General features: G+C 39.4%; 2 gene segments (V, D, J or C); both read left to right on the top strand.

The window, feature by feature from the left end:
• The first annotated feature begins 10,653 nt into the window (after positions 1–10,653).
• Positions 10,654–11,359, top strand: LOC112605296. The segment is given in 2 exon segments: positions 10,654–10,755; positions 10,953–11,359. Coding segments are annotated over 2 exon segments (456 nt in total).
• Positions 11,360–16,400: 5,041 nt separating this feature from the next.
• LOC112604970 lies at positions 16,401–16,889 on the top strand. The segment is given in 2 exon segments: positions 16,401–16,455; positions 16,579–16,889. Coding segments are annotated over 2 exon segments (366 nt in total).
• The last annotated feature ends 8,970 nt before the right edge of the window (positions 16,890–25,859 follow it).

The following is a 25,859-nucleotide window of genomic DNA, read 5'->3' as shown; positions in this document are numbered from 1 at the left end:
ACATTATTAATGCCTGGAAGTTCAAGTGTGGAAAGATGTGTATTTATGGTAGAAAGCCACAGGGTGAACAGGCGGAAGAAATAGCCTCTGCACTCACAAAAATTAATGAATCATCATGAGACTGAAATAGTGACCTAATCAACACACAGAGGGAGAGCTGCAGACCACTGGGTCAGATCTCTGGCAGCAGGGAACAGATCTGCTGTCATTCTTGGGGCACTAGTGAGAGGGGCAGCTCTCTTCTGATGGAGGCAGCGTGAATGTAAAACCCCAAGCAGCAGGGGCTCTTTCCACAGGCTACATCAGCAGTGCAGTTCTAGGAACTGTTGTTAGAAGCTTTGTCTGAAGCCTGTTTCTTAAGGCTTACAAACAATTTTTGAGCATTTCAAAATCCCATAATAAATTTCTTTCTGCTTCGTGGACTTTGCATATGCAACCAAGATCCAAAGCTAATCTGTACTGAGAGCCTCAATACAACCTCCTTTTTTTTTTTTTTTTTTTTTGATAATTATAATGTGTTTTGGGTGGACCTGCCAGAGGAGGCCAACGAACAACCTTCCATGTCATAAGAAGTGCAACCATGTAAGCACAAAGGGAATTGCCGGATTCTCAAACAGTTGCACTGTTTCATGGTACAAAATGAGGAAGGCAAAACTTGTAGCTTCACTATCAAGGAAAAATGTTTTTAACAATGTCTTCCACAATCACTCTTCACTTTATAGTAAGACCTGTGTGAAGCAAAATATTGTCCTTTCCTTATCTATGAGTGACACCCAAGGGGTTATTTAACTTTGTAAACTACTGTCTTCTCAGCATAAATAGCAGAAAGGTACAGACAATTAAAAACTTAACATCTTTAATGCCAAAAACATAAATAGCCATAGAAAATGTATGTGAATGTATAAAATATAAAATGTTTGTGCATCAAAGGGCATAATCAACACAGTGAAAATGCAACTTGTGGAATTAAAAAAAGCATTTGTAAATTATATATCTGTTAAGGGGTCAATAATATCCAATATATAATAATAAGTCCTACAGGTCAACAGGAAGCTTTCAATTTTTGGAAAAACCAGATTAAAATAAGGGAAAAGATTTGAATAGATGTTTCTCCAGTGAAGACTGATGAATGGCCAATAAACACAGAAAAAGATGTTCAACATCACTAATTCTTAGGGCAATGAAAACAAAATCCACTTTATACATATAAAGATGGTTTTCCTCCACAGAAAATGAAAACTGTTCATGAGAATTTAGGGAAATTGGAAATCTTGTGGACACTGTTGTGGGGATGTAAAATGGTCATCTAGTATAAGAAACTACATGGCAATTCCTCAATAAATTAAAAATAGAAATACTATATAATTCAGCAATTCCACAATTGGACATACATCCTAATAACTGGCAACATTAACTTGAAGAAATATTTATATACTCACATTCAGAGAATTATTGTTCATAATAGCCAAAAGGTGGAATCAACTCAAATGTTCATGCAGGGAAGGGTGGATAAACAAAATGTAGCATATATATATATATGCTATGTTATTTAACTGGAGTGGAATGTTATTTAACTTTCCAAAGGAAGGAAATTCTGACACAGTCTGCCACATAGATGAACAGTGAAGGTATTATGCTCAGCAAAATCAGCAAGTCACAGGACTAATGAGGTGTGATTCCACTACAGTATTTGCAGCACAGTCTCCAGTTGGCCTTGGACCAAGCCAGTCTCCTCCCCTTTCTCACTCTTAGTTTTCAAGAATCACTGTAGAATGTTCTGGGAATGTAACATCCTGAGATAGGGCAGTATTGGCCACCACAGCACAGGCTCAGTTCCAGTCCTCTTGTACCTGGAAAGAGCCAGGTTCTGGCTGCATGTTCTCATGGCCCAATAACTAGAAGCAGACAAACTAGGAAAGAAGGGAATTTATTGCTATAACCAGATATAGGAAGAAGGTCAGAGATCATTCCACCAGACCAAATCAAAGTGTTGCAATTTTCTTTTTTTTGAGCGGGTCGGGGGATGGAGTCTGGCTCTGTTGCCCAGGCTGGAGTGCAGTGGCACGATTTCAGCTGACTGCAACCTCTGCCTCCCAGGTTCAAGCGATTCTCCTACCTCAGCCTCCCTAGTTACTAGGGCTACAGGCACCTGATGCCACACCCAGCTAATTTTTGTATTTGTAGTAGAGGCAGGGTTTCACCATATTGGCCAGGCTGAAAGTGTTACAATTTTCTTAGTGCTCATATAGGTTGGCGTTATGGGCCTGCATGCAGTATAACATTCGCCTAAGTCTATAAGCAACTAATTTTGTTTCAACTAGGTCAGAGGCCAAAGCAATGCTAAGTCTGATTAAGCTGTAAGGGCCCCAAGACAGGTCAAGACCTGTCTCCCAAATTCTAATTAGTGAGGACTGTGGTACCTGAGTGATTATTTCTATCTTATCTCATTTACAGCTTGGTCCAGAGAGCTGCCTTAGACTCTCCAGTGAATCTATTCAAACAGCTGCCTCTGTTACCTTCTCATTTTGTTGACCCAAGATGAGTCCTGGCACTAGGAATGCAAGGCTGGCTCCATTATTTTGACTTGCTCCAGGTTAGGGAGAAGCTTATGCAAGCCTCCCATTGACCATATATTTTATTTCTAGCTTTGATGCCTGGGAACCGATTTTCCTAGGTTTAATTATTTGCTCAGTGTTAAGGCAGCATTGTGGAAATTTGCTGGTGTAACTGGAGTGCTATGCAGGCCTGTCTGTGTGACTGTTGTGCAGACCTGTCTGTGCAATTGACAGGGAGTGTTGGCCTGCCACACCCTCTTGAAACAGGATTTCCTTCAACACTTTAGCTCAACATGATATGTGACTCCAAGATACAAAACCCAGGGTGGGTCAAATACAGAGTCCCTCAGCTGCAGTGTATGTAAAGCGCAGTCTAGACCCCATCAGCCCCAGGCAGCTTTCCTGAGCCTTGGAGGAACAGACCTACAATAAATTCTAGGCTTTTGCTATCCCTTGCTGCCTGTCTGTAAATAGTAAATTGCCTCACATAACTATCTGTGTGAGGGTGTTTTATTTCCCTGGTGAAGGGGTGGCCTGCCCCTCCACACCTGTGGGCGTTTCTCGTCAGATGGGATGAGAGACTGAGAAAAGAAACAGACACAGAGACAAAGTATAGAGAAAGAAAAGTGGGCCGAGGGAACCGGTGCATGTATACAAACATCTCAGTGCATCAAAGAGCAGTATTGCCACTAGCATGTCTCACCTCCAGCCCTAAGGCGGTTTTCTCCTATCTCAGTAAATAGAGTAATCGGGTTTTACACCTTACGGGTGTCGGGCTGGGGGATGGTCAGGTCTTTCCCTTCCCAAGAGGCCATATCTCAGGCTATCACATGGGGAGAAACCTTGAACAATACCTGATGTTCTTTGGCAGAGATCCCTCGCAGTGTATTGTGTCCCTGGGTACTTGAGATTAGAAAATGGTGATGACTTTTAACAAGCATACTGTCTTCAAGCACTTTTTTAACAAAGCACATCCTGCATAGTCATAAATCCATTAAACCTTGAGTCAACACAGCACATGTCTCTGGGAGCACAGGGTTGGGGCTAGGGTTACAGATTAACAGCATCTCAAGGCAGAATAATTTCTCATAGTACAGAACAAAATGGAGTCTCTCATGTCTACTTCTTTCTGCACAGACACAGTAACAGTCTGATCTCTCTTTCTTTTCCCCACACCTGGACTCAGGTAAGTTGGTAATCACTGCACAGTTAACCTGCTTAACGAAATTGTCCCAGTGAGAGGATTCTAGTATGAGAGAACCATGGCTTACTGGTGAACTGGGAAAAATGATACCTCCCATTACTTGGCCCAGGGGAGGGCCTTCAGACTGGAAGTTGCAAGACCTGGACATGCATCTGGGTGCTTTACGGGGAGTGAGGGAGGATCATTGGCTTATAGATCACTCTTTCCATGAGTTTAGATGAGCTTGCTGCCTGAATTCAGGCAGACAGAAAGGAGTGTAGAAAGAAGAATGAGGCAGAATATCCTCTGGTTGGTAGACACTTACATGATTGCTCATTCCTGGAGCCAGAAAGCTAGGGAAATTGGTACTCAAATGGACCCTAAGATCCCTGAGAGGGAACCAACATATGCTATTTGGGCTTTCACACGAAGGGAGGCTCACTCTCTAAATAAGAGATACACAAAAAATTCAGGGAAGTCTTATGCAGACTTTGGTGTATTTGGTAAAGCAATATTTGCAGATCCAAATTTCTTGATCTAAATGGCACAGTTAGGGATGCAGCCAATGCCTTTGAGTGCTCACCAGAAACCAGTGGCCCTAGACCATGTAAAAATAAAAGGAGAAAATAAGGAAATACTTTTCTGGGTTTTTGAGTGCCAGAGCCCATAGGTCTCCATTGGGGAAAATTTAACCAATGACATTGAGAGGTTCAGGGACAAATGCAGTGGCCATGGTGCTTCTCTGCTTGTGGATGGTGCCCTGCGGGCCATGTTGGGGCTGGTGATTGTAGTTCCCACCTCAGAGTGCAGTACAGGCATTGATATTTGTACCACAGAACATCACTGCTGCATAAAAGATATGTTCCCTCACAGCTAAGAATTCAAGCCTTAACAAAAGGGAATATCCACTGAAGCCTACCACCTAAGATATGCATGACTCTGTGGGTTATTTGACAAAAACAGTACTATCTACTAAATGAAGAACAAGACATTATCTGCTTTTTTCAAGACTTGCTACAAACAGATTAAAATGTTACATAGCCCCCTGTCACCATGGAGCAACTCAGTTTGGCGGGGCAAAAAGACTTAAGGGCAACAGAGACTAACAATGAACTATTTCACGTTGAATGCGAAGGCCACTCGGACAGGAAACCAAGGAAGGATCACAGATATAGTTAAACATTGTTGGTACTAGCAGCAACCATTAATAAAAAGGAAAACAGCTGGTAGGCCTCTTTGGGTATTGGAAACAGCATAAACCTCTCTGGGGTGGGCTTTTAGTCACATTAGTCAAAATCAAAATCACAAACAAAGCCACCAACCTTGAACAGAGCCCTTTGCAACAGCAGCCTTGGAAGCTGTTCAACAAGACATGGTCCAAGCACTTCTTTTAGACCTTTAGAACCTGTTAGCCTGATGGCAGTTCAGGTGTCCACAGTCTCTCTGCATGCTGACTGGAGTCTGTGGCAACAGAAAATTGTCACTGAGTGAGCCAGCCTCTCAGCTACTGGACACATAAACTAGCTGAAGCAGCCACCAGATGTGCCTCTTTGGAATGGCAATTCCTTGCTTGCTTCTGGAAACTGATAGGGACTGGACATCTTAGGGCTGAGCACCAAGTGTGGCGCTGCTGGGTGAACTGCTCCTTTTCACTTGGGTGCTTAAAATCCAACCAATAAAACTGGACAGGCTCAATAGAGCTGCATTATCAAATGGAAATGGTATATTCAGAATCAGGCCTAGCCAGCAACCTGTGGGATCCTAAGGCTCCATGAACAATTGGCGAGCTTGCTAGAAGGGACTAGATGACCCATGGGGGATGGTTTGGCTCTGCTTTTGGCTACCTGAAGTCCAGGATTCACAGACATGCCTACATCGGTATGGCATGGTTCACTTAGGGCTCTGCAAAACATGCAGACTAGGGGTGGCTATCATCTAGCCAGTGGATGACCATTTTCTTTACTGAGACTGATAATGGTCATTCCATCCAATGGTCCAAACTACATGCAATGGTAATGGCCATGCAGGCCTTTCTGCCACCTCTTGCTACATTTTTACCAACTCATGGGCCATTGCCAACAGTCTAGCTATCTGGTCAGGAAAATAGCAATGCAACTGAGTGACTGGACTATTAAAGCATCCCCTCTGTGGAGAAAAGGACTATGGTAACAGCTTGCCACCTGTAAGAGACAAATATCTCACTCAACTGGATGCTGGTACTCCCATGACCACCCTTGAGATGAACTTATGTCATGTTTTTGGATGCCCACTGAGACTTCACTCTGACCAAGGAAAGTTCTTTACTGCTCAAGTCACATGTCAACGGACACACTCTCATGGGATATGACGGACTTTCCATACACTTTGTCATCCAAAGGCCAATGGATCTATTTAATACTAGAACAGCTGACTCACAAAGCAACTAAAGAGTGTGCATCAAGACAATCTGTTAATAGGGTGGTACCCCATCTGACTATGGCAATTGGACATTAAATGTTGCATTGCAGAGCAAGGGAAACCTGACATGGAGGTGCAGGTTGAAAAATCCTGAGCTGAGTATGGAAGAAGTTGGACCAGACCAGGCGCCTGATTGGGCTGCCACTGTGAAATCCCAAACTCAATGTTTGCAATCATTTTTTCCCTTTTATAGTGCATGTTCTTGGGGGTGTTGCAGTCTAGGCCACCATACTAACCCAGACAGGCCTCCTAACTCTAATGTGGATGGAATGATTCCCCTGTGTGCCTTTTATGGGTTCCACAGGATCAAGAAATACCAGGGTGTTAGGGTACTTCTGCTGTACAGAGGACCTCTGATTCCTCCATTAGGGTGGATGACGTTATCAGACATGTCAAGTTTTTACAGTACATGACCTCCCTTCTAGAACTGGACAACAGAGGCTGAAAGGACTGGGTCAAGCAACAAGAGTGATGGGTGCCCAAAGAGGTTGTACTCTTAGAACAGGGAAAGACAGATTGAGTCCCTCTACTAACTCAACCCAACCCCTGTGGATGGGTAGAGGATGCCTGAGATCCTGGGGTGGGTGGGAGGTGGGGCACTGACCTGTCAATCTGCTTTTCCTGCAAGGACTAGGCAACAGAGACCCAGAAGCTTCACGTCTGTGTTAGGCTCTTCCAAGCCACCACAGATAATTTGACAAAACACTGTATCTGCATCCCAGACCTCACCCTGTCACTGACTGAAGTGGTTCTTTCATCCTACTAATGGTAAACTATACCAGCTATATAGGATAAAAAGACTTCTGGAGATTCATGTTACTGATGGTAGAACAACAATGCAAATATACTTAATGCCACTGAACTGTTCACTCAATAATGACTAAGATGGCCAATTTTATGTTTTCTGTATTTTACCATATTTAAAAATTTTGACATCTATAATATTGTTGCCTCGTAAGAAATTGTACTATTTTCTAATTGTCTGAGAAAATGTAAATAAATAATCACTTTGGGATGCCATTTTTCATACCATGTTTTGACAAACAATTGTTTTCTAATGTTTACTTTTAGGGCTGAAATTAGAATTCTTTTTTTCTGACTCCTAAGTCAAATGGTATTTTGCTCCAAGTACATTGCCTTATGAAGTAGGAAAATAATAAATATCGAGAATGATTATTACTACTATTAAAACTCCCTTTACATCTCCTATTACCATCCTAAATATTACAGCTTAAAGTGTTTGAAAAGTGGCTTGGACAGTATTGATTCTGTCCTCAAATTCCTGAAACATGACAATGACAGAGAACTAGCAAGAAAATGCTAAGAAAAACATAGTTTTTATGACCATTAGCTGTTCTGGTCACTGTTTGCAGTGAATTAGGTAATTTTTTAAAAAGTAGTTGAAATGTGGGAATTTCATACATTCTTAGTGTAAGTGTAAAATGGTATGACAGCTTTGGAAAACAGTTTGGCAGAGTCTTAAACACCTATTGTATTCAACCACCCTCTTCCAATGAATGCAGAATTTTCTGTTCTTTACTGGAACAACTTACATAGGTAGTGATTATAAGTCTTGAGTTCCAACTGCGGATGTGCTCTCCAACACTCGGTGTATGTAAGGAAGATAAATAATATTAACAAAGGTTAGGTAACTATGAATTTCAAAAAGCTATTTGACAAAGAATTCATACTTCCTTCTCTCCAAAATTACCTGATGATTCTTGCAGGAGTGAGCCTGGTTTGATGCCTCTCTCCTTATGATGATAGAAGAAAGGCACCTCCTGAAATTGGTGAAACCCTGCTCCCTGCACCTATAACCACAACTCGGTTCCCTTCGTCCTTTGATCTAGTCCTTGACTCTGTGTCTCAGTCCCACCTAATCTGTGACTCAAACAACATTTATCAGGAAAGATTCGGGATAGACTTCTCAAGACTCCCTAGAGGTGTCAGAGATTCCTTGACCATCATCTGTTCACCTCTAGAGGGAGTTGTGGGTACGAAGAAGAGCAGAGCTTATAAATCTTCCAGCTGCTTTTACTCCCACTGTACTCCACAAAAACTACAAAAATCACAACAAAAAGAACCGTAACAACATCCACAACATCACAGGACAAGCCTCCACTGTTTCCAATGCTTTCATTTCAGTAAATCTTCTCTGCCTTTATCTCAAGTGGCTAAGCATTTTGATAGTCATGGGAATAGCATTGTAGCCTTTTGTTCATAACAGGGAAAGTAGGGAAGTCTTTGTGCAATGCAGGACTTCCTTCAGTCAGTCACTCTTCAATTTTTGGATCATCATTTCACACATATACACAGCAGGTTTCTAACATGTATCTAGAAATCTATGAAGTAATATGAACTATTAGTCCATATGACAGAACCTGTGTTTTCTATTGTATTGTATTTCCCTGGGTGCTTCTGACATTATTTTATTTTATTTTAGCTTTTGTCATTAAAACTAGAGTATTTAAAATTTAAAATTTAAATTTTAACTCAAAAATTAGCACATTCATGACACTCTAATTTCTTAGAACCTAAATAGATAAAATCCTCCATTTTATAAGAAACTGCCCTAATGAATATGCTTATTTCCGAGACAATTTGCAAAATTTCAAGACAACAATGCTGAAGAAATTATTCTGAAACAGGCTTCCAAGTAATGATGCTAGTTTTTCCTCATTGTGAGTGATGGGATAAGAATTAGACAAAAAGATAACAAAGCAGAATAAGGATTACTTAAGAAAGAAGGACAACAATAGGACGTGTTAACCTTTTGTAGGATAAAGTTTTGGTAATATTTGATGAGAAGAAATGCATTGAACAGAGCTTGGTGGAGCTGATTGAAGACCTGACTAACTTATTGTTTCAAGACCAAATAATTAGAATTTTGAGAGTTGCAACCAGATGAATGGAAGAAAGGCTGTAGAACCAAGGCTGTGGTTGAAACACATTTGATGAACTACAAGAATATTTTCCATGCACCTCTGTTAAGGGGGATAATTATAATGCTAAACATTTTAACAATCCCAACAACAAACTTAACAACAGTTGGCCGGGCGCGGTGGCTCAAGCCTGTAATCCCAGCACTTTGGGAGGCCGAGGCGGGTGGATCACAAGGTCAGGAGATCGAGACTATCCTGGCTAACATGGTGAAACCCCGTCTCTACTAAAAATACAGAAAACTAGCCGGGCGCGGTAGCGGGCGCCTGTAGTCCCAGCTACTCGGGAGGCTGAGGCGGGAGAATGGCGTGAACCCGGGGGGCGGAGCTTGCAGTGAGCCGAGATCGCGCCACTGCACTCCAGCCTGGGAGACACAGTGAGACTCCGTCTCAAAAAAAAAAAAAAAAAAAAAAACAAACTTAACAACAGTGTACATACTGTCCTAAATAATGTTGTAAATGCTTTATATTATTTAAGCTGTACATAGCACTGTAAGGTATATCCTACTATTGTCACCATTTCACAGATAAAGAAACTGAGGTAAGAAGAGGTTACGTAACTTGACGAATTTTAAGCAATCCATGAGCAATGGAGCTTCCTCACCAGCCCAGAGACTACTTCAGGGCCTACCATGATAACTTCTGGACTATTGGAGGGAAAATAAACCTAGCTAAGGATGAAGCTCCAATTCCTGAATGAATGATGATTACCTCTGAGCTTGCTTTCACCTGACATGGGAAAGTAAATGATTTTTAACAGCTTTAGGAAAACAGCAGAAATTTTGTGAATTTGAATCAGTACTATGAACAGAAGAATTTTTAAAAATTGTTAATTTGAAGAGGCTCTGAGTCTAGGCTGATGAATGTGTTGTTCAGAATAGCGTGGTGGATAGATTAGAGGATCACAAAAGGAATAGTTCTTTGCCTGCATGGACAGAACCATCTTCTGTCTTTAGGGAAATGGTATCACTACCCTGAGGGTTTGGAGCCCAGGTCTCACTTATCTGTGCCGTTGTGAAAGTCCTCGCACCCACAGTGCTGAGGTTAATTGAATGTTACTCTTTTAATTCCTGCAAAGAATGAGACAGCTTCTGGACCCTCAGAAAAGATCACTAACAAGTAAATACAAGTATATCCGGAAGATAAAGTTGTAATAGACTCTTCTTTTCAACCAGATCCATCATGCAGTTAGGGAGTTGACTAGGCACAGTTGGAGAAGAAAGAGAAAAATGAAACCACAGCCTTCTATTTTGTTTCTAACAGATTTGTGCCAAACATTCTGTGACTGAATCTAGGTGATGGTGAGACAAGAGAACACAGGGGTTAAATTCTTTGGCCACAGGGGAGAAGTTCTAGCCTCAGGCTGACCCAACGTCCTTTTCTGGCCTGATCACCTGGACATGGGCTGCTGACTGCAGAGAGGGGAGGCAGATGGTCTCAGCAGCCGGAAGCCCAGCACCTGCCCCAGCTGCTTTGCATGTCCCTCCCAGCCTCCCTGCAGTCCAGAGCCCATATCAATGCCTGGGTCAGAGCTCTGGAGAAGAGCTGCTCAGTTAGGACCCAGAGAGAACCATGGAAATCCCAGCTCAGCTTCTCTTCCTCCTGCTAGTCTGGCTCCCAGGTGAGGGGAGCATGGGATGGTTTTGCATGTCAGTGAAAACCCTCTCAAGTTTGTGGGGTCCTATTACCTGGCAACTCTGCTCAGTCAAAGCAATAGTTAAAGCTCAATATGAAGCAATAATTCTGGCTCTACTAGGAAGACAGTGGGTTTGATCTAAATTACACTGGGTGACTTTTCTGTTTTCTTTCCAATCTCAGATACCACCGGAGAAATTGTGTTGACGCAGTCTCCAGCCACCCTGTCTTTGTCTCCAGGGGAAAGAGCCACCCTCTCCTGCAGGGCCAGTCAGAGTGTTGGCAGCAGCTTAGCCTGGTACCAGCAGAAACCTGGGCAGGCTCCCAGGCTCCTCATCTATGGTGCATCCAGCAGGGCCACTGGCATCCCAGACAGGTTCAGTGGCAGCGGGTCTGGGACAGAGTTCACCCTCACCATCAGCAGCCTGGAGCCTGAAGATTTTGTAGTGTATTACTGTCAGAAGTATAGTAGCTCCCCTCCCACAGTGATTCAACTTGAAACAAAAACCTCTGCAAGACCTTCATTGTTTACTAGATTATACCAGCTGCTTCCTTTACAGATAGCTGCTGCAATGACAACTCAATTTTAGCATCTCTTCTCTGCCTGGGCATTTTGAGGATCTTAAAAAAGTAATCCCTTGATGTATTTAGACTCTGATTCCTGCATTTTTCTTCAGATCAAGACGGACAGCCAGGTTTAAACACAGTTTCACAGTAATGGCCATTGGATCAGATTTATATCAGTGGACATCAATAAGTGTCCCAACCAGAGCCATAAGGCAACAACAATAACAACAAAAATAATCGAAATTGGAAAAGAAGAATTAAAGCTGTCATAATTCACTGATGAGGGATTGTGTGCAGATAAAATTCAAATTTGTCTACAGAGAAACTATTAAAATTGATACGAGAAATAGAAAATCATTAGATTCAAGATCAACTTATTAATTCATAGATTCAAAAATCAATTTTATTTCTGTATAACTGAAAAACATGCTAAAAATTAACATTATAAAACAAACACACCATTTACAAAAACATCAAAGTATCAAGTATTTAGAAAAAATAGACTAAAAATACACTGACGTCTCCAGAATATTATTTTGAAAAATAAAAGAAAACCTAAGTAAATAGAAATTCATATTATGCTCAAAGACTGAATGTCTCAGTATTATAAAAATGTCAATTCTTCAAAGATTAAAACATTTATTACATATAAGAAAAATCAAAATCCTAAAGTATACTCAAATTTATATTAAGAAGCTAATCTAAATATTATGTGGGAATGTCAAGGGTGTAGAATAGCCACAGTGAACCTGAAGAAACACCAAAATGAGAACTTACAGTGCCTGAATGCCTGGAATATAGTATGGGTGACAGTATGGTGATGGTGAGATCAGAAGTTTAAAAATTTGCAAACATGCATATTTTTGGAAATAATTACTATGCACATATAGCCAAACCCTCTTCACCTGTGCCACCAGAATCTCACATTTCCAGAATTAGTTTCTCACAGTGTGATTCTTAACAAGGCATCAATAATTCTCAGTCTCCCCAGTAAACGCAGCTCAGTGCATGGTGCAGCTATCCATTTCATTTCTACAATATTGTAAATGGTAGAAAATTATATTTATTGGCCGGGCACGGTGGCTCAAGCCTGTAATCCCAGCACTTTGGGAGGCCGAGGCGGGTGGATCACGAGGTCAGGAGATCGAGACCATCCTGGCTAACACCGTGAAACCGCGTCTCTACTAAAAATACAAAAAAAAAAAAAAAAAAAAGAAAATTATATTTATTTACCCAACAGTTGACTCAGTAAGAGCTGTTCATTCACAGAGAGGTACCCTGTTTTAATAAATTCCAAAGCTAAGAAAGTCAGTGAATGACCAAGTAGGAAGAGTGATAGGAACAGCTGTCTTAGCTTTGTCCAAGGCTTCCTTCCAAAAGGGATTTCACTGGTCACTTTCATTTATCACCACCAGTAATTTATTATAATTTATTGTAAGGTAGTTCATTCAATATTATATGAAAGTGAAAAACAGAGTAGTTGTACCAGTACTGGAAGCACTGTTTCTACTGAATACAAGTTTTTCACATTAATGTAAAGTCAAAACATCTTTAGTCCAACCACCATGAATTAGGTACTTACTGTAAGGTCAGGGAAGTAAGTATAAAGAAATTCACAAATTTTAAGAAAAATAGAATATATTCCTGATAGAGGTACAGGAATATATTATCTAAAATGTACAGTTTTCCGTTAAAAAAATCCTGCAAAGAAACAGAAAAGTATGATCAATATTGAGGGAGCCAAACAAAACAACTGTAGCAAGAAAACTCAGTCAATGAAAGCTGATTCTATCTTGTCCTAAATATCAGCTTTAGCAAAGACTACAAAGCAGTTATTATATAAATGTTTAAATAATTACTCTTAAAACTATGATCACATAGTTTTAAAGACTTAAAGAGGTATAAAGACAATGGAAACTCTTAAAAAATGGAAACTACGGAAAATAATCAAGTGGGAATTCTAGAAACAAAAGTACAATAACTCAACTGAAAAATAGATAAGTCCAACATCAGTTTAAGATGGCAAAAGATTCAGTGAACTTAAAAATAGATGTACTGAAATTATTGAATCTAAATACAGAAAGGGGTTTAAGAAAAAATGTGCAAGACTTGACAGAATTATAACTCAGGTTGAAAGATACCAACAAGTGTGTAAAGGGAGTCACAAAGAAAACAGAGAGAGAGAAAGTGATCAAAAAATACTTGGAATAGTAATGACAACAGCTTTTTAAAAATCATGAACCACAAAGGTAATTTAATCTATAGATGAAAGAAATTCAATGAAATCCTTTTAGGATATAACATGAGATTAATAACAAAATACATTATACTTAAAAATGTTGGAAGACAAAAAGAAATTCATGAATGTGTCAGGACTAAAAGCTGACTCTACATATGACACAATAATGCCATTGGTTAAGTTTTCATTAGGACTGAGGGAGGCTGGAAGACATTGGAATGACATATTTAAATAGTAAAAGGAAATAAAAGAGGACAACCAGCAATTTTGTTTCTGGTGAAAATATTCTTCAGAACTGAAAATATTCCTTGATAAACAGAATGAATTCATTAATAGCAGCTATGCCTTATAAGAAATTCAAGAGGAAATCTTTCAGAATCACAGAAAATTACAACAGGCAGGATTTTGAGCCCACAGGCCATCATGAAGGACTCAAAAGTAGTAAACAATAAGAATAAAGCTGAAAAAAACACACAATTCAATTTATATGGCATTAAAGACATAAAAACACAAATTACTGTGTTCGACGTCAGAATGACAATTACCTTGGTTGAGATGGGGAAGCAGTTGCTGAATAGAAAGGTACATGGAGGAAGCATCAGCAGAAGGTAAATACAAACTTTTTTATTAAAAAATTTATTTATTAGGTCTTTGTAGGATGCGTAGTTTACAAATATTTTCTCTCATTCTGTAGGTTGTCTGTTGACTCTGTTTATAGTTTCTTTAGCTTGTGCAGAAGCTCTTTAGTTTAATTAGGTCCTATTTATCAATTTTTGTTTTTGTTGCAGTTGCTTTTGGAGTTTTTGTCATTAAATTTTTACTATGGCCTTTGTCTAGAATGGTATTTCTTAGATTCTTATCCTAGTGTTTTTGAAGTTTTAGGTTTTATATGTAAGTCTTTAATCCATATTGAGTTGATTTTTGTATACGGTGAAAGGAAGGAGTCCAGATTCAATCTTCTGTATATGGCTGGCCAGTTATGCTAGCACCATTTACCAAATAGGGAGCCTTTTCTCGATTGCTACCTTTTGTCAACATTGTCAAGATCAGATGATTATAATGTGCAGCTTTAAGTCTGAGTTCTCTAATCTGTTACATTGATTTATGTGCCTATTTTTGACCAGAACCATGCAATTTGGATTACTGTAGCTTTGTAGTACATAGTTTGAAGTCGGGTAGTGCAATGCCTCTGGTTTTGTTCATTTAATCTTCAAGATGGCCCCGTATTCCTGGCTCCATAACTACTTCCTCCATCAGTCCAGCACATCCACGCAGGAAAAAAAAAAAAAAAAAAGATGTGAACTTACATCTAAAACTGTGTCTCTCTGAAATTGGATCCTGGCAAGTTGGATGTAAGCAAGTTTCTCTAAAAATTCAGGCTCAAGAAAGGCCACAGGAGGACTGTGCACAGGCTAGACTGTTGTGATTTGGCCACCCCTAGTCCTGCATGCAAATGCTCCCTGGAGTCCTCAGGCTCCAGTCTACTGATGCTGATGCAATTTGTTCCACTCCCTCTGTTGCTGAACCAGGCTGAGACACTCAGGGCCAAGTTAGATACGTGAAAAATCGGAGTTTAAATCTTTGTCCAGTTTTATTAGAATCTAAAATACTTTTCCATATACATAAGCAGTGGTTTGCCAGGAGATGAAGACTCTCCCCTTCTACAGATCCCAGCACAGAGACTGGAATCCGGGTCAGGATGATGTCCCCATTCATTGCTTAAGTGTAAAAGAGGAAAGTGGCATTGATGGTGCACAGCAGGAACATACACCCAACAGCTCAATGACCTGGCCTTTCCCCAGTGCCTCCCCTTCACCTGCTCTCCAGAAAGCCAGGCTCTAGGAGAACTGTTCCTGAGTTCCCAGGAACATGCTAGTAGGGAGTAGAGCTCAGAGGATTACTAGGGGAACATGATATTCGTCTTCCTGCTTTGGAGACCAGGTATCATTGGAGCCTGGATTGATCCATTTTCAGTTTATTGGAATCCAGTCTCCCACATTAGAGAGAGAAACAGATTTTTTTAAAGTAATCAGATTTCCCATCACTATTCATCCTTCATGCTGATGAACTGTGAGAAATCTTAGCCAGTGGCAAAAAGAAGGCAGAATATGGGGCTCACCAAACCAAGAATAAGGTGCAGCTAGTCTCTGAGTATTAAAAAGACCTACAGCTCTGAATAACGGTGTGTCTGTAAATGGTGCATGCATTGAAGAATCACGGTACCATCTTTGCATATCTGCAGTGAATTGCTTGACCTAATACTGGTAATTACAATGACTTAGGGATATCACAAAATTATTTTGAGAACATCTAACATGCTTATGATAATTTTTATTAAAAAATTAATTTCACACTTATAAAAATGTAGTATATCACAAAGTATTCCTTCCCACAACTGAAATAACTTCACAGCATGTTGAAGAACTGATAGTTCCACCCTCTAAGACTTTATTCAATAAACCACACGCATGCACACACACACACACACACACACACAAAGACATATTTTCCTAGTTACCCCCAATACAATTTTAAAATGCATGACTCCATGTAGTTCTCACAACTGCTTCAAGGTTTGGAAATAGATGCCTAATAAATTACTTGGTAACAAAATGTCCATCTTGGAGAAATATATTCTCCGCAGACAAATCTCCGCTGCCATGGTATGCCCTCAAACGCCTGAGGACTCTGAGCCTGTGCTGAGTTACTGAGATGAGCCACCCCCTGCTGATTTGCATGTTCCCAGAGCACAGCCCCCTGCCCTGAAGACTTATTGCTAGGCTGGTCACACCCTGTGCAGGAGTCAGACCCAGTCAGGACACAGCATGGACATCAGGGTTCCCGCTCAGCTCCTGGGGTTCCTGCTTCTCTGGCTCTTGGGTAAGAAAGAAGAGCAGTAGGAATTTATTCAGCCCAGTGTGATCAGTACTGCCTGGGTCTTCAGGGATGTCTTCTTATAACATGATTAAGAGTGTAAATTGTCTTAAATGTTTCCAATTTCAGGGGTCAGGTGTGACATCCAGATGACCCAGTCTCCATCCTTCCTGTCTGCATCTGTAGGAGACAGAGTCACCATCACTTGCCAGGCAAGTCAGAGCATTAGCAATGATTTAGCCTGGTATCAGCAGAAACCAGGGAAATCCCCTACGCTCCTGATCTATGATGCAACCAACCTGCACACCGGGGTCCCATCGCGGTTCAGTGGCAGTGGATCTGGGGCAGATTATTCTCTCACCATCAGCAGCCTGGAGCTGGAAGATTTTGCAGCTTATTACTGTCAACAGGAGTACAGCTACCCTCCCACGCTGTTATAAGCCAGAACAAAAACCCCTTAGGGAAGTCGATATGTGAGGCTGGGCTACCCCAGCTGCTCCTCCTGGTACTTTCATCTGCTGAAAGCATTTCTCAGATGCAGCCAAGGTTTGAAGGTTTTGGTAAGAGGGGCCAGGGAGGCTCTCTGCATTCTAACTCTTTCTTCCATGTCAGCCCAGCAGCAGAGACTAGGCAATGTCTCTCCTGACTTAATAAAGGAAAACAATGATGATACCTGGGGAATCCATTTTATGGCCTCAATCAGTGTTCATACATCAAAAGATTAAGATGCTCTGCATATTCCAAGAAAAATACCTGTAATTATAAACAGGGAATTATAATTCAAAATACAAGCCTGGGGTTATGGTTATCAGGGAAGCCGATGCTTAAAACAGGGGCATCTCTGATGGTCCACCAGAAGCCAGAGTGCATCTAACCATGAAGGTCTGGGCTGCCTTACATGTGGTCCTTGGACCTGTCTAGGAAGTCTAGATTTGAGGCTGCTGATGTTCTTGGCTGCCTGCAGCACCTCTCCATGTGATTTTCCAGTTCTCAATTCAGTCCAAGGGCCTACCTGCAGATGTCAATGAATATTGAATCATCCTTTTCTGACTTTTAAATATCATGAGAGGACATCTCATTGAGCAACTCTACAAGACACCATAAAGGGAAAACGGGTTTTGGGAGATGTACTTCTGGAAATGCCTATAATAATGGGGAGTTGAGAACTAATAGCCAAGTAAGGTTAATATTCTCCCAAATCTCAAAATTTTGGGGGTATGCAATGGCCCCAGAATACCCTGGTATGTGCTTCCATGTACTATTAGCAAGTCTGGGATCATTGCAAGCTAATTTCATTTAGTCAGAAAGTAAAAAGAAAAATGAGAAACTTGCTTAGAATACATAGCAGTCTTTTGACAAACAAATGAAAATCTTTCCTTGAAAAACCAAACAAGAAAACCAACTTGTTCACATAGTGTATTTTTCCTTAATGTGAAAACACTTTGCCACTTAAAATTTGTCCAGATTTCAGCCACATCCTCAGCATCACTCTGAGCGTGTGACAAACGCAAAGTAGCAGATGCACCTTAGATGGACTGCATGATACTCTGCTTTTTCACAAGTGTCCTGCAGCAGAACCACCCTGCTAAGCCCTTCTTTGATCAGTCAGATAATTGTTAACATGAACAAGAAAATAAAAGGTTAGTGTTATTAGCCCTGAGTTTTCAAATGTCATATACTTTTACATACATTTTTTCATAAATGAGGAAATGTTCCCAGTTTTTAATCAAATACTAGTTTTAGTTTCTTCTCAAAATATTTATCAATAGATTACCAATTATTCATATTAGGACCATCAATTTTCATAAAATATATCTATCTATATAAGTGGATGTTTTGATATTATATTTGTTACCTTTTACCCAGGTGGTCAAATCAGAAAAGGCTATTAGCTCAGCCTGAGTGTACAATTTCTGTTCTTGACCACAGAATTGTATCCTTGTGTCCTCCTGTCTCACCAATCACCTGGACTAAATGAGATGGTGCCTGGCATGAGACTGTAAGAAATAAAATAGAAGCCTATGGTCCCACTTTGCTCCTTCTACCCCACATGTGCCTGATTGTCTGTCTCCCTTGATGCATGGCAGAATCTGCTTGGAATGAGAGTTGATCAGAACTTTATCTTCTAAGTATAGTTTTCACTTCCTGCTTAGTGATCTCTCCTGAGGGTCCTGAAGCATCCTCAAAGAGTAACACTCAAGTAACCCCAGCACTGCAGGTGCAAGGATGCCACAATTGCACAGATGAGCAGGACTCAGACTCTGACCCCTCAGAGTACCGATATCCACTCCCTGAAGACAGATAATGGTGCTGTCCAAGCAGGCAGGTAGCAACTCCTTGAGTGATTTTTAAACTTCCGTACCACTCATTCTGCACAACGTTTTCATCAACCCAGACTCAGGACCTCTTCTTAATAGTTTTGAGAAACTCTGTTCATGTTCCTGAATCTCATTTACTATAAATCTGTTCCTTTGCTCCAAGCAGTTAAACTATTTTGCTTTCCCAGCCTTTCTCTAGGTCTCAAGAAAGCAGTTTTATTAATGGTACTCCAAATTCCAATGGAATATTCATCCATTCTGGAATTAGAGCTTCATACACAGCCAGAAAACACCCATGCAACAGTCCACATCTTATCTTGGCAGACCCTGAAGTCAAGTCTTTGGGGTTGCAGAGAGAACTTTAATGCTTACAGTTTGTATGGCATTAGTAAAGTTACTTAATCTTCTGTTGCCTCAGTTTCAAAATTTGCGATACTGTGACAATAATAGGTTCTACCTTATAGATCTACTTACAATTTAAATATGGTAAAGCACTTAGAACAGTATCCAACATATAATACATGGTTCTATAAATTTTGATGGTCTTATTGCTATAATACTTAACACCATAATAATCATCATTTTCGTAACTCGACTAACTTTACAGAAACTTATGGGTAAAAGTATCAAATTCAGTTCAAGTTAATTTCATCTACAGCCCATTAGATGATAGAATGGGGTGTTTCACTACAACTAACAACTAGCTAACAACTCTTAAACTCCTAATGATTTAGTATTGATCTATGCTAACATGCTCAGACCTTTAATCATACCCACCCATATCTCTCCAATGCCTTTCTTCTCAACATCCATTATCAAAATGTTATCCCATGAAAGATTCAAATATTGTATTGCTGTCGCTTTTTTTTTTTTTTTTTTTTTTTTTTTTTTTTTTTTAGAGGAGTCTCGCTCTCTCGCCCAGGCCTGAGTGCAGTGGTGTGATCTCGGCTCACTGCAAGCTCCGCCTCCTGGGTTCACGTCATTCTCCTGCCTACCTCAGCCTCCCGAGTAGCTGGGACTACAGGCGCCCACCACCACACCTAGCTAATTTTTTGTATTTTTAGTAGAGATGGGGTTTCACCGTATTAGCCAGGATGGTCTGTATCTCCTGACTTCGTGATCCGCCTGCCTCGACCTCCCAAAGTGCTGGGATTACAGGCGTGAGGCACCACGCCCAGCCACTGTCGCTCTTTTTAATGTAATCCTTATTCCATCTTTTACATCTTTTCTCTATCTAGTATTTGTGCAGTAACTCACAACTTAATCTCAAGTTTTTTTTGACATGCTTCTATGCTAATGATGTAGTTTATTCAATGTAGTTTATTCTCTTATTTGCTGAATTCCTGTGAAAACAAAGTCTTTTAAGCTCAGGCCCTTCTAAGACCTCAGACCTACAGGGCACACGCGCACACACACACACACACACATACACAGAGCCAAGTGAAAACGCATGAATGAGAGTGATTTGGTAAACTGAAGTGTCATTTCACCTTTTTAAAAAGCCATCTATTTTTTCTGGCAAGAGTTTTCAAGTTGTGTATATTTGATTTTTAAAAATAAGCCATGTGTGACTTTATCAAACATTTTTCTTCTAAAGTCTTTTTTCTCCAAAAGCCAAGGTCATGTTAACTATATCCTGTAAAGTCTGATTGGCTCTTCTCTGATATTTTCTCTATGTATATCCCAAAGTCTCCATTTGATTCTAATTTTTTTTTACCTTTCACAATCATCCAAAGGCACAATTCCATTCATTAGTCAACTACATCATAAATGGAAAATTTGGAAAAGTACCTGTTTTTAGAAATGATTGTCAGGCATATGTAACCACACATTCTTTAACTGAAGGACCTGAATCTCATATTTCCAGAAATAGTGTCTGAACTATATACATCCTGATATGGCACAGATGGTGCCTCAATCTCCTTAGGAGAAGTAGCTCAGTGTAAGCTATACCTGTCCATTTGATGTCTGCAAAATTCTACATGTAGAAAATTCTATTTATTTATCAAAATTGTTGAGTTTTTAACAACTGTCCACTTGTTGATAACAGCATGTTTTAATAATTGCCTCTTTGGCTATCTCCAGGCTACCAACACTTCAGTGGCAAATGGCAGAAATATTTGCCATTTAAAAGCGAACTAATTTATTTATTGCCAGGTTTGTTGGCTCACAGCTGTAATCCCAACACTTTGGGAGGCTGAAGTAGGAGGATTATTTGCATCCAGGAGTTCAAGACCATCTTGGGCAGCATTGCAAAACCATACCTCTATAAAAAGTAAAAAGTATGGCCAGGCCTGGTGGCTTGTACCTGTGGTCACAGCTAGTTGGAAGGCTGAGGTGGGAGGATTGCTTGAACCTGGGAGGTTGAAGCTGTGGTGAGCTGTGATCACACCACTGCACTCCAGTCTGGGGAATCAAGTAAGACCCTGTCTCAAAAAAGTAAAAAAAAAAAAAAAATTCTTCAATATTCTCTATTGTGCAGTAAACTTTAAATGGTTTAAGTCTTAAAAACAAAAGTTAAAACAGGTTGAAACAGGAATAGATTATTCCTTTAAAAAAAGTCAGCAAATGACCAAATATAAAGAATGATTGAAGCAGTTGTCTTAGCTTTGTTTAAAACTTCCTTCCCGAAAAGTGTTTCTGCTTATATTCACTAATCATTACCAACAATAAAACACATTGACATTATATAGCTTCTGATATGACGCATTGAGGATACATCCCATCTGTAATATTTTCTCTAAAAATGAAAGATGTGAATTTAATCAATACAAGACATCAGATAAAACCAGTTAGAGGCATATTCTCCAAAGTAATTGGCCAGTACACTTCAAAAGTTTCAAGATCATGAAAGACAAATAAAACTGAGAAACCGGGAAATACTGAGGACAGAACAATTAAATAACTAATGAGATATAGGATTTTATCCTGGACCTAAAAAAAATATGACTGGAAAATCAGTGAAATCCAAATAGGATTGCAAATTACTTAACTAATAGTATTGTATCTATGTTAATTTTCTAGTTTTCATATTTATACTACAATATGCTTGATGTTGACATATGAAGAAGTTGAAGAAAGAGTATATGGGAATAATCTTTATGATAATATTCAAATTTTAAGCCTAGAAGCATTTCAAAATTAATCAAAATATATAAATAAAAATAACTAAGAAAACAGCATGGATTCTTATAAAACAACTTCATACAATTCATCATATTTTCCACCTTTCACTATCTGTGTTTCTCTTTTCTGTTATAGAGCACCCTGGCTCCCACTATGTAGAGTATATTCACTTATTTGCTCAATTCTAGAATATGCATAAGGTGTTTTACAAATTGATAGTGCATTCCTCTGAGAATGCAAAATCTAGGAATTAGAGTTCTATATTGTTAAGAGCTTTCTTTCTCTTTAAAAGTGAGGGTATTGAGTTCAAATTCTCAACTTCGAAATGGTTTATGTTTGTTCATACCGCCATTCTCTTTCAGTGTGACTATTATGTTCATTTAAATTTGGTTTAATGAAGATATCTCTGTTTATGGTGTCACAAAGAGTTAATTAAATCCTCCCAGCAAAAATAAACAACAAACATAAATATAAGTATAAAGCTAAAAAAAAAGCTCAAAATATATCAGCACTCTGATAATTGACAAAACATTAAAAAAATGAGAACTGTGTACTTTTTATAAAAATGTCAGTACTGTGAGTAAGCACAGGAAAAGTCTGTGGATTTTGCCTAAGACTGCTCCTTTCCACCCCACTTCAGTCAGCATGAATTGCAGAACTAGAGTTTTGCTAGTATATGGACGGCAGCAGAAACTAGCAGCCTAAGATCAGACTTCAGTTGCAGGTAGCGGGTTCTAGAGCAAGATGCTTCAGCATTTCCAGCTAAATGTGATGGACTCTGCAGGAAATAAACAGAAAAAGCCCACGGCTCTGCCAGTCCAAGATTATGGCCCTGGTTAGGGCAAGTGGTACACCACCTGAAAGTTAAGAGAGGATTCCTGGAAATGACAGACTCATAGAATTGCTAAAGCAATATCTACACTCATTTCTGGTGACTTAAGAGCTGCAGACATGAATAACAGGGATCTAAGTGGGCCCAGTGAAAAGTGAAAAGAGGGAGATAAGGATTGGCTGCAGTTTGCCTGTGTTCCTTAAATCACACACAAACAGATTCGCAGAAGGTATATTTATGAGCTCAAGTTACTTGAGCAAAATTTCTGCCCAAATCATTGGTGACTACTACCAAGCTATGAAAATACATCGGCAGCTCTTAGAAATCCAAATTAAATATTGAAGTTCAGAACAAAAAATGAGCAAATACATTAATAGGCAAATGCCAAAGAGGAATTTACATTCTTCTATATAAGTCCAGGCAAGGTACTAAAAATAAACTCAATGATGCTCAGAAAAACGAAATAGAATCCAGAGAGATGTTCAAGAGTAGTCTGTCTATAATGTGCAGTTTTAAATTAAAAAAAAAAATACTGTAAAAACCAGAAAAATGGGACCTATATGAAGCGAACAAATTAAGTCAACTATAAAAACAGTCTGTGGATCCTGGCACAGACTCATTTTAAATACTGGCTTTAGCAAAGATTTTAAAAGTTATTAAATAAATGTTCAAATTATTATTTTAAGACTATGTTCCACAACTTTAAAAGACAAATATAAAGACAATGACTCAACAAGTAGGGACTTTCCATAGATAAATAGAAGCTGTGACAATGGATCAAGTGGTAAATCTAGAAATGAAAAGTATAATAATCCTATTTTAAAATTCTCTAGCTATATCTAACAGCAGTTTAAGATTGCAGAAAAACTGGTGAAATAAAAACAACACTCAAAATTAATCCAAAGAAAGAAACAAATTTAAAGAAAAATGTTTAAGACCTCATAGATTTATAGATCAATCTGAAGAACACCAAAAATATGTAATGGGAATCACAAAGTTAAGGACAGAGAGAAAGTATCTAAAAAAAAATCTGAAAAGAAAAATTGCAAAATCTTTTCAAAAATAATAATAGACATTAATCTATACAAAAATAAGACAATGAGACCTGTTCAGGATAAACACTATGAGATTCATAATGAAACACATTGTAGTTAAAATGTTGAAAGACAGAGAAAATTTTGTATGCATCAAGATTCCCTGTGAAAAACTGACTCACTATACACAGAGAAACAGTAATAAACCCTTTGGCTAACTTTTCGTTATGACCAACAAAGGCTAGAAGAGAGTAAAACGATATAACTAAATGAAGGGATGGGGAGAAAGGACAACCAAGAATTCTATTTCCAGTGAAAATATCCTTCAAAAATAAAAGCAAATTAAAAATATTCCTTGGTAAATAAGGATGGACTCATTAATAGCAGATATGCCTGGAAGATATTCAAGAGGAAATCCTTCACAATCTCAGGTAGTGACAGCAGAAAGCAGCTGAAGTCCACAAGCAGGAACAAAGCCTTCAAAAATAGTAAGGGGCAAGAAAGAATATTGAAAATACACAAAAACAACAGCAAACAAAAAATCCTTTCCTTCAATTTATGTGAGGTTAAAGCCAAGAACAACTTAAAACTACTGTGACAGATATTAGAATGACAATTACCACGGTTGGAATAGAAGGAAAGTTGACTAATATGGTGCATGAGGGAAGCATCAGGATAACTTGAGTTTGTATAGCTCCATCTGGACAGTAAATATACGTAAACTTTATTCAATTGCATATTAAAGATTTGTCCCCTATACTCTGTGTTTTATCTCTATTAATAAAAATGACAAAAGATAAAACCCAGACTCTTAAGCATAAAAAATTAAGAATAGCCAAATACTGATGAAACTCAACTTATTAGATGTATAAAATGTGTTTTAGAAAGTACAAAATCAATAGAAATCTGATAGATAAAATGAAAGAAAAAATTTAAATATGACACTTCTGTCACTCGGGCAACAGCAACTTTATCTTTATTAGTTACCCTCTAAACATAGAGTATATTTTATGTCACTTTGTTCATGCAAGATGTACTCCCCTTTTCCCTTGACTTTTTCCATCCCACTGCACCCACCAGGAAATTTGCATATTGTCCCCTAGGGAGGACCTCCCTTTGTGAGTCTGAGATAAAAGCTCAGCTCTTACCTTGCCTTGACCTGATCAGGACTCCTCAGGTCACCTCACAATGAGGCTTCCTGCTCAGCTCCTGGGGCTGCTAATGCTCCGGGTCCCTGGTAAGGACAGAAGGAGATGAGAGAGGAGAATAGGGTGGGAGGGTGAGCTCTGGGGGCCCCAGTGCCTCTCATGTGTGTCCTGTCCATGTATTAGATGTGCTCGTCTTGTCCTCTAGGATGGGGCATGTAATGTTTAGATTTGTGAGAGTGAGGAAGATTTCAGAAAGAGCGAGGACTTTTCCTTGCTCTGGGGAAGCCTCTAACACAGAAAGAAAGGGATGATGTGAGAGAATTCTATAGACTCCTGCGTGCTCTGTAAATCTTGGTTATTTTTGAAATTGGATGTTTTTGGGATATGAACCAAAATTTTCACTCACAAAAATAATGATTAAGCATGAGAAAAAGTGACTGAAGGGAAATAATAAAACTGTCTCCTAATAATTACATGTAACCTTGCACTTCTCCTAATTATTTTAGGATTCAGTTGGAATATTGCAATGACCTAGGCTACACTCTCCCTGGCCACTACTCCTGGAGAGCCGGCCTCCATCTCCTGCAGGTCTAGTCAGGGCCTCCTATATAGTAATGGAAACATCTATTTGAATTGGTACCTGCAGAAGCCAGGTCAGCCTCCACAGCTCCTGATCTATGAAGTTTCCAACCAGTTTTCTAGGGTCCCAGACAGATTCAGTGGCAGTAAGTTAGGCACAGATTTTTGCACTGAAAATCAGCAGGGTGGAGGCTCAGGATGTTGGAGTTTATTACTGCCAACAAGATACAAAAGTTCCTACCACAATGGTATAGTTCCGAACACAAACTTTCCTGTTGGGTGACCGCAGCCATCCACCCCAGCCACCCACGTATGTTGTTTGTCTGGGGAGCAGGCATTATAGAGCCATCTATATTATAAGATGATGGAGGAC

This window comes from Theropithecus gelada, chromosome 13 (assembly GCF_003255815.1).
Source record: "Theropithecus gelada isolate Dixy chromosome 13, Tgel_1.0, whole genome shotgun sequence".
Lineage (NCBI taxonomy): Eukaryota > Metazoa > Chordata > Mammalia > Primates > Cercopithecidae > Theropithecus > Theropithecus gelada.
The sequence above is the reverse complement of the archived record's forward strand: the minus strand, read 5'-3'. Positions and strand labels throughout refer to the sequence as shown.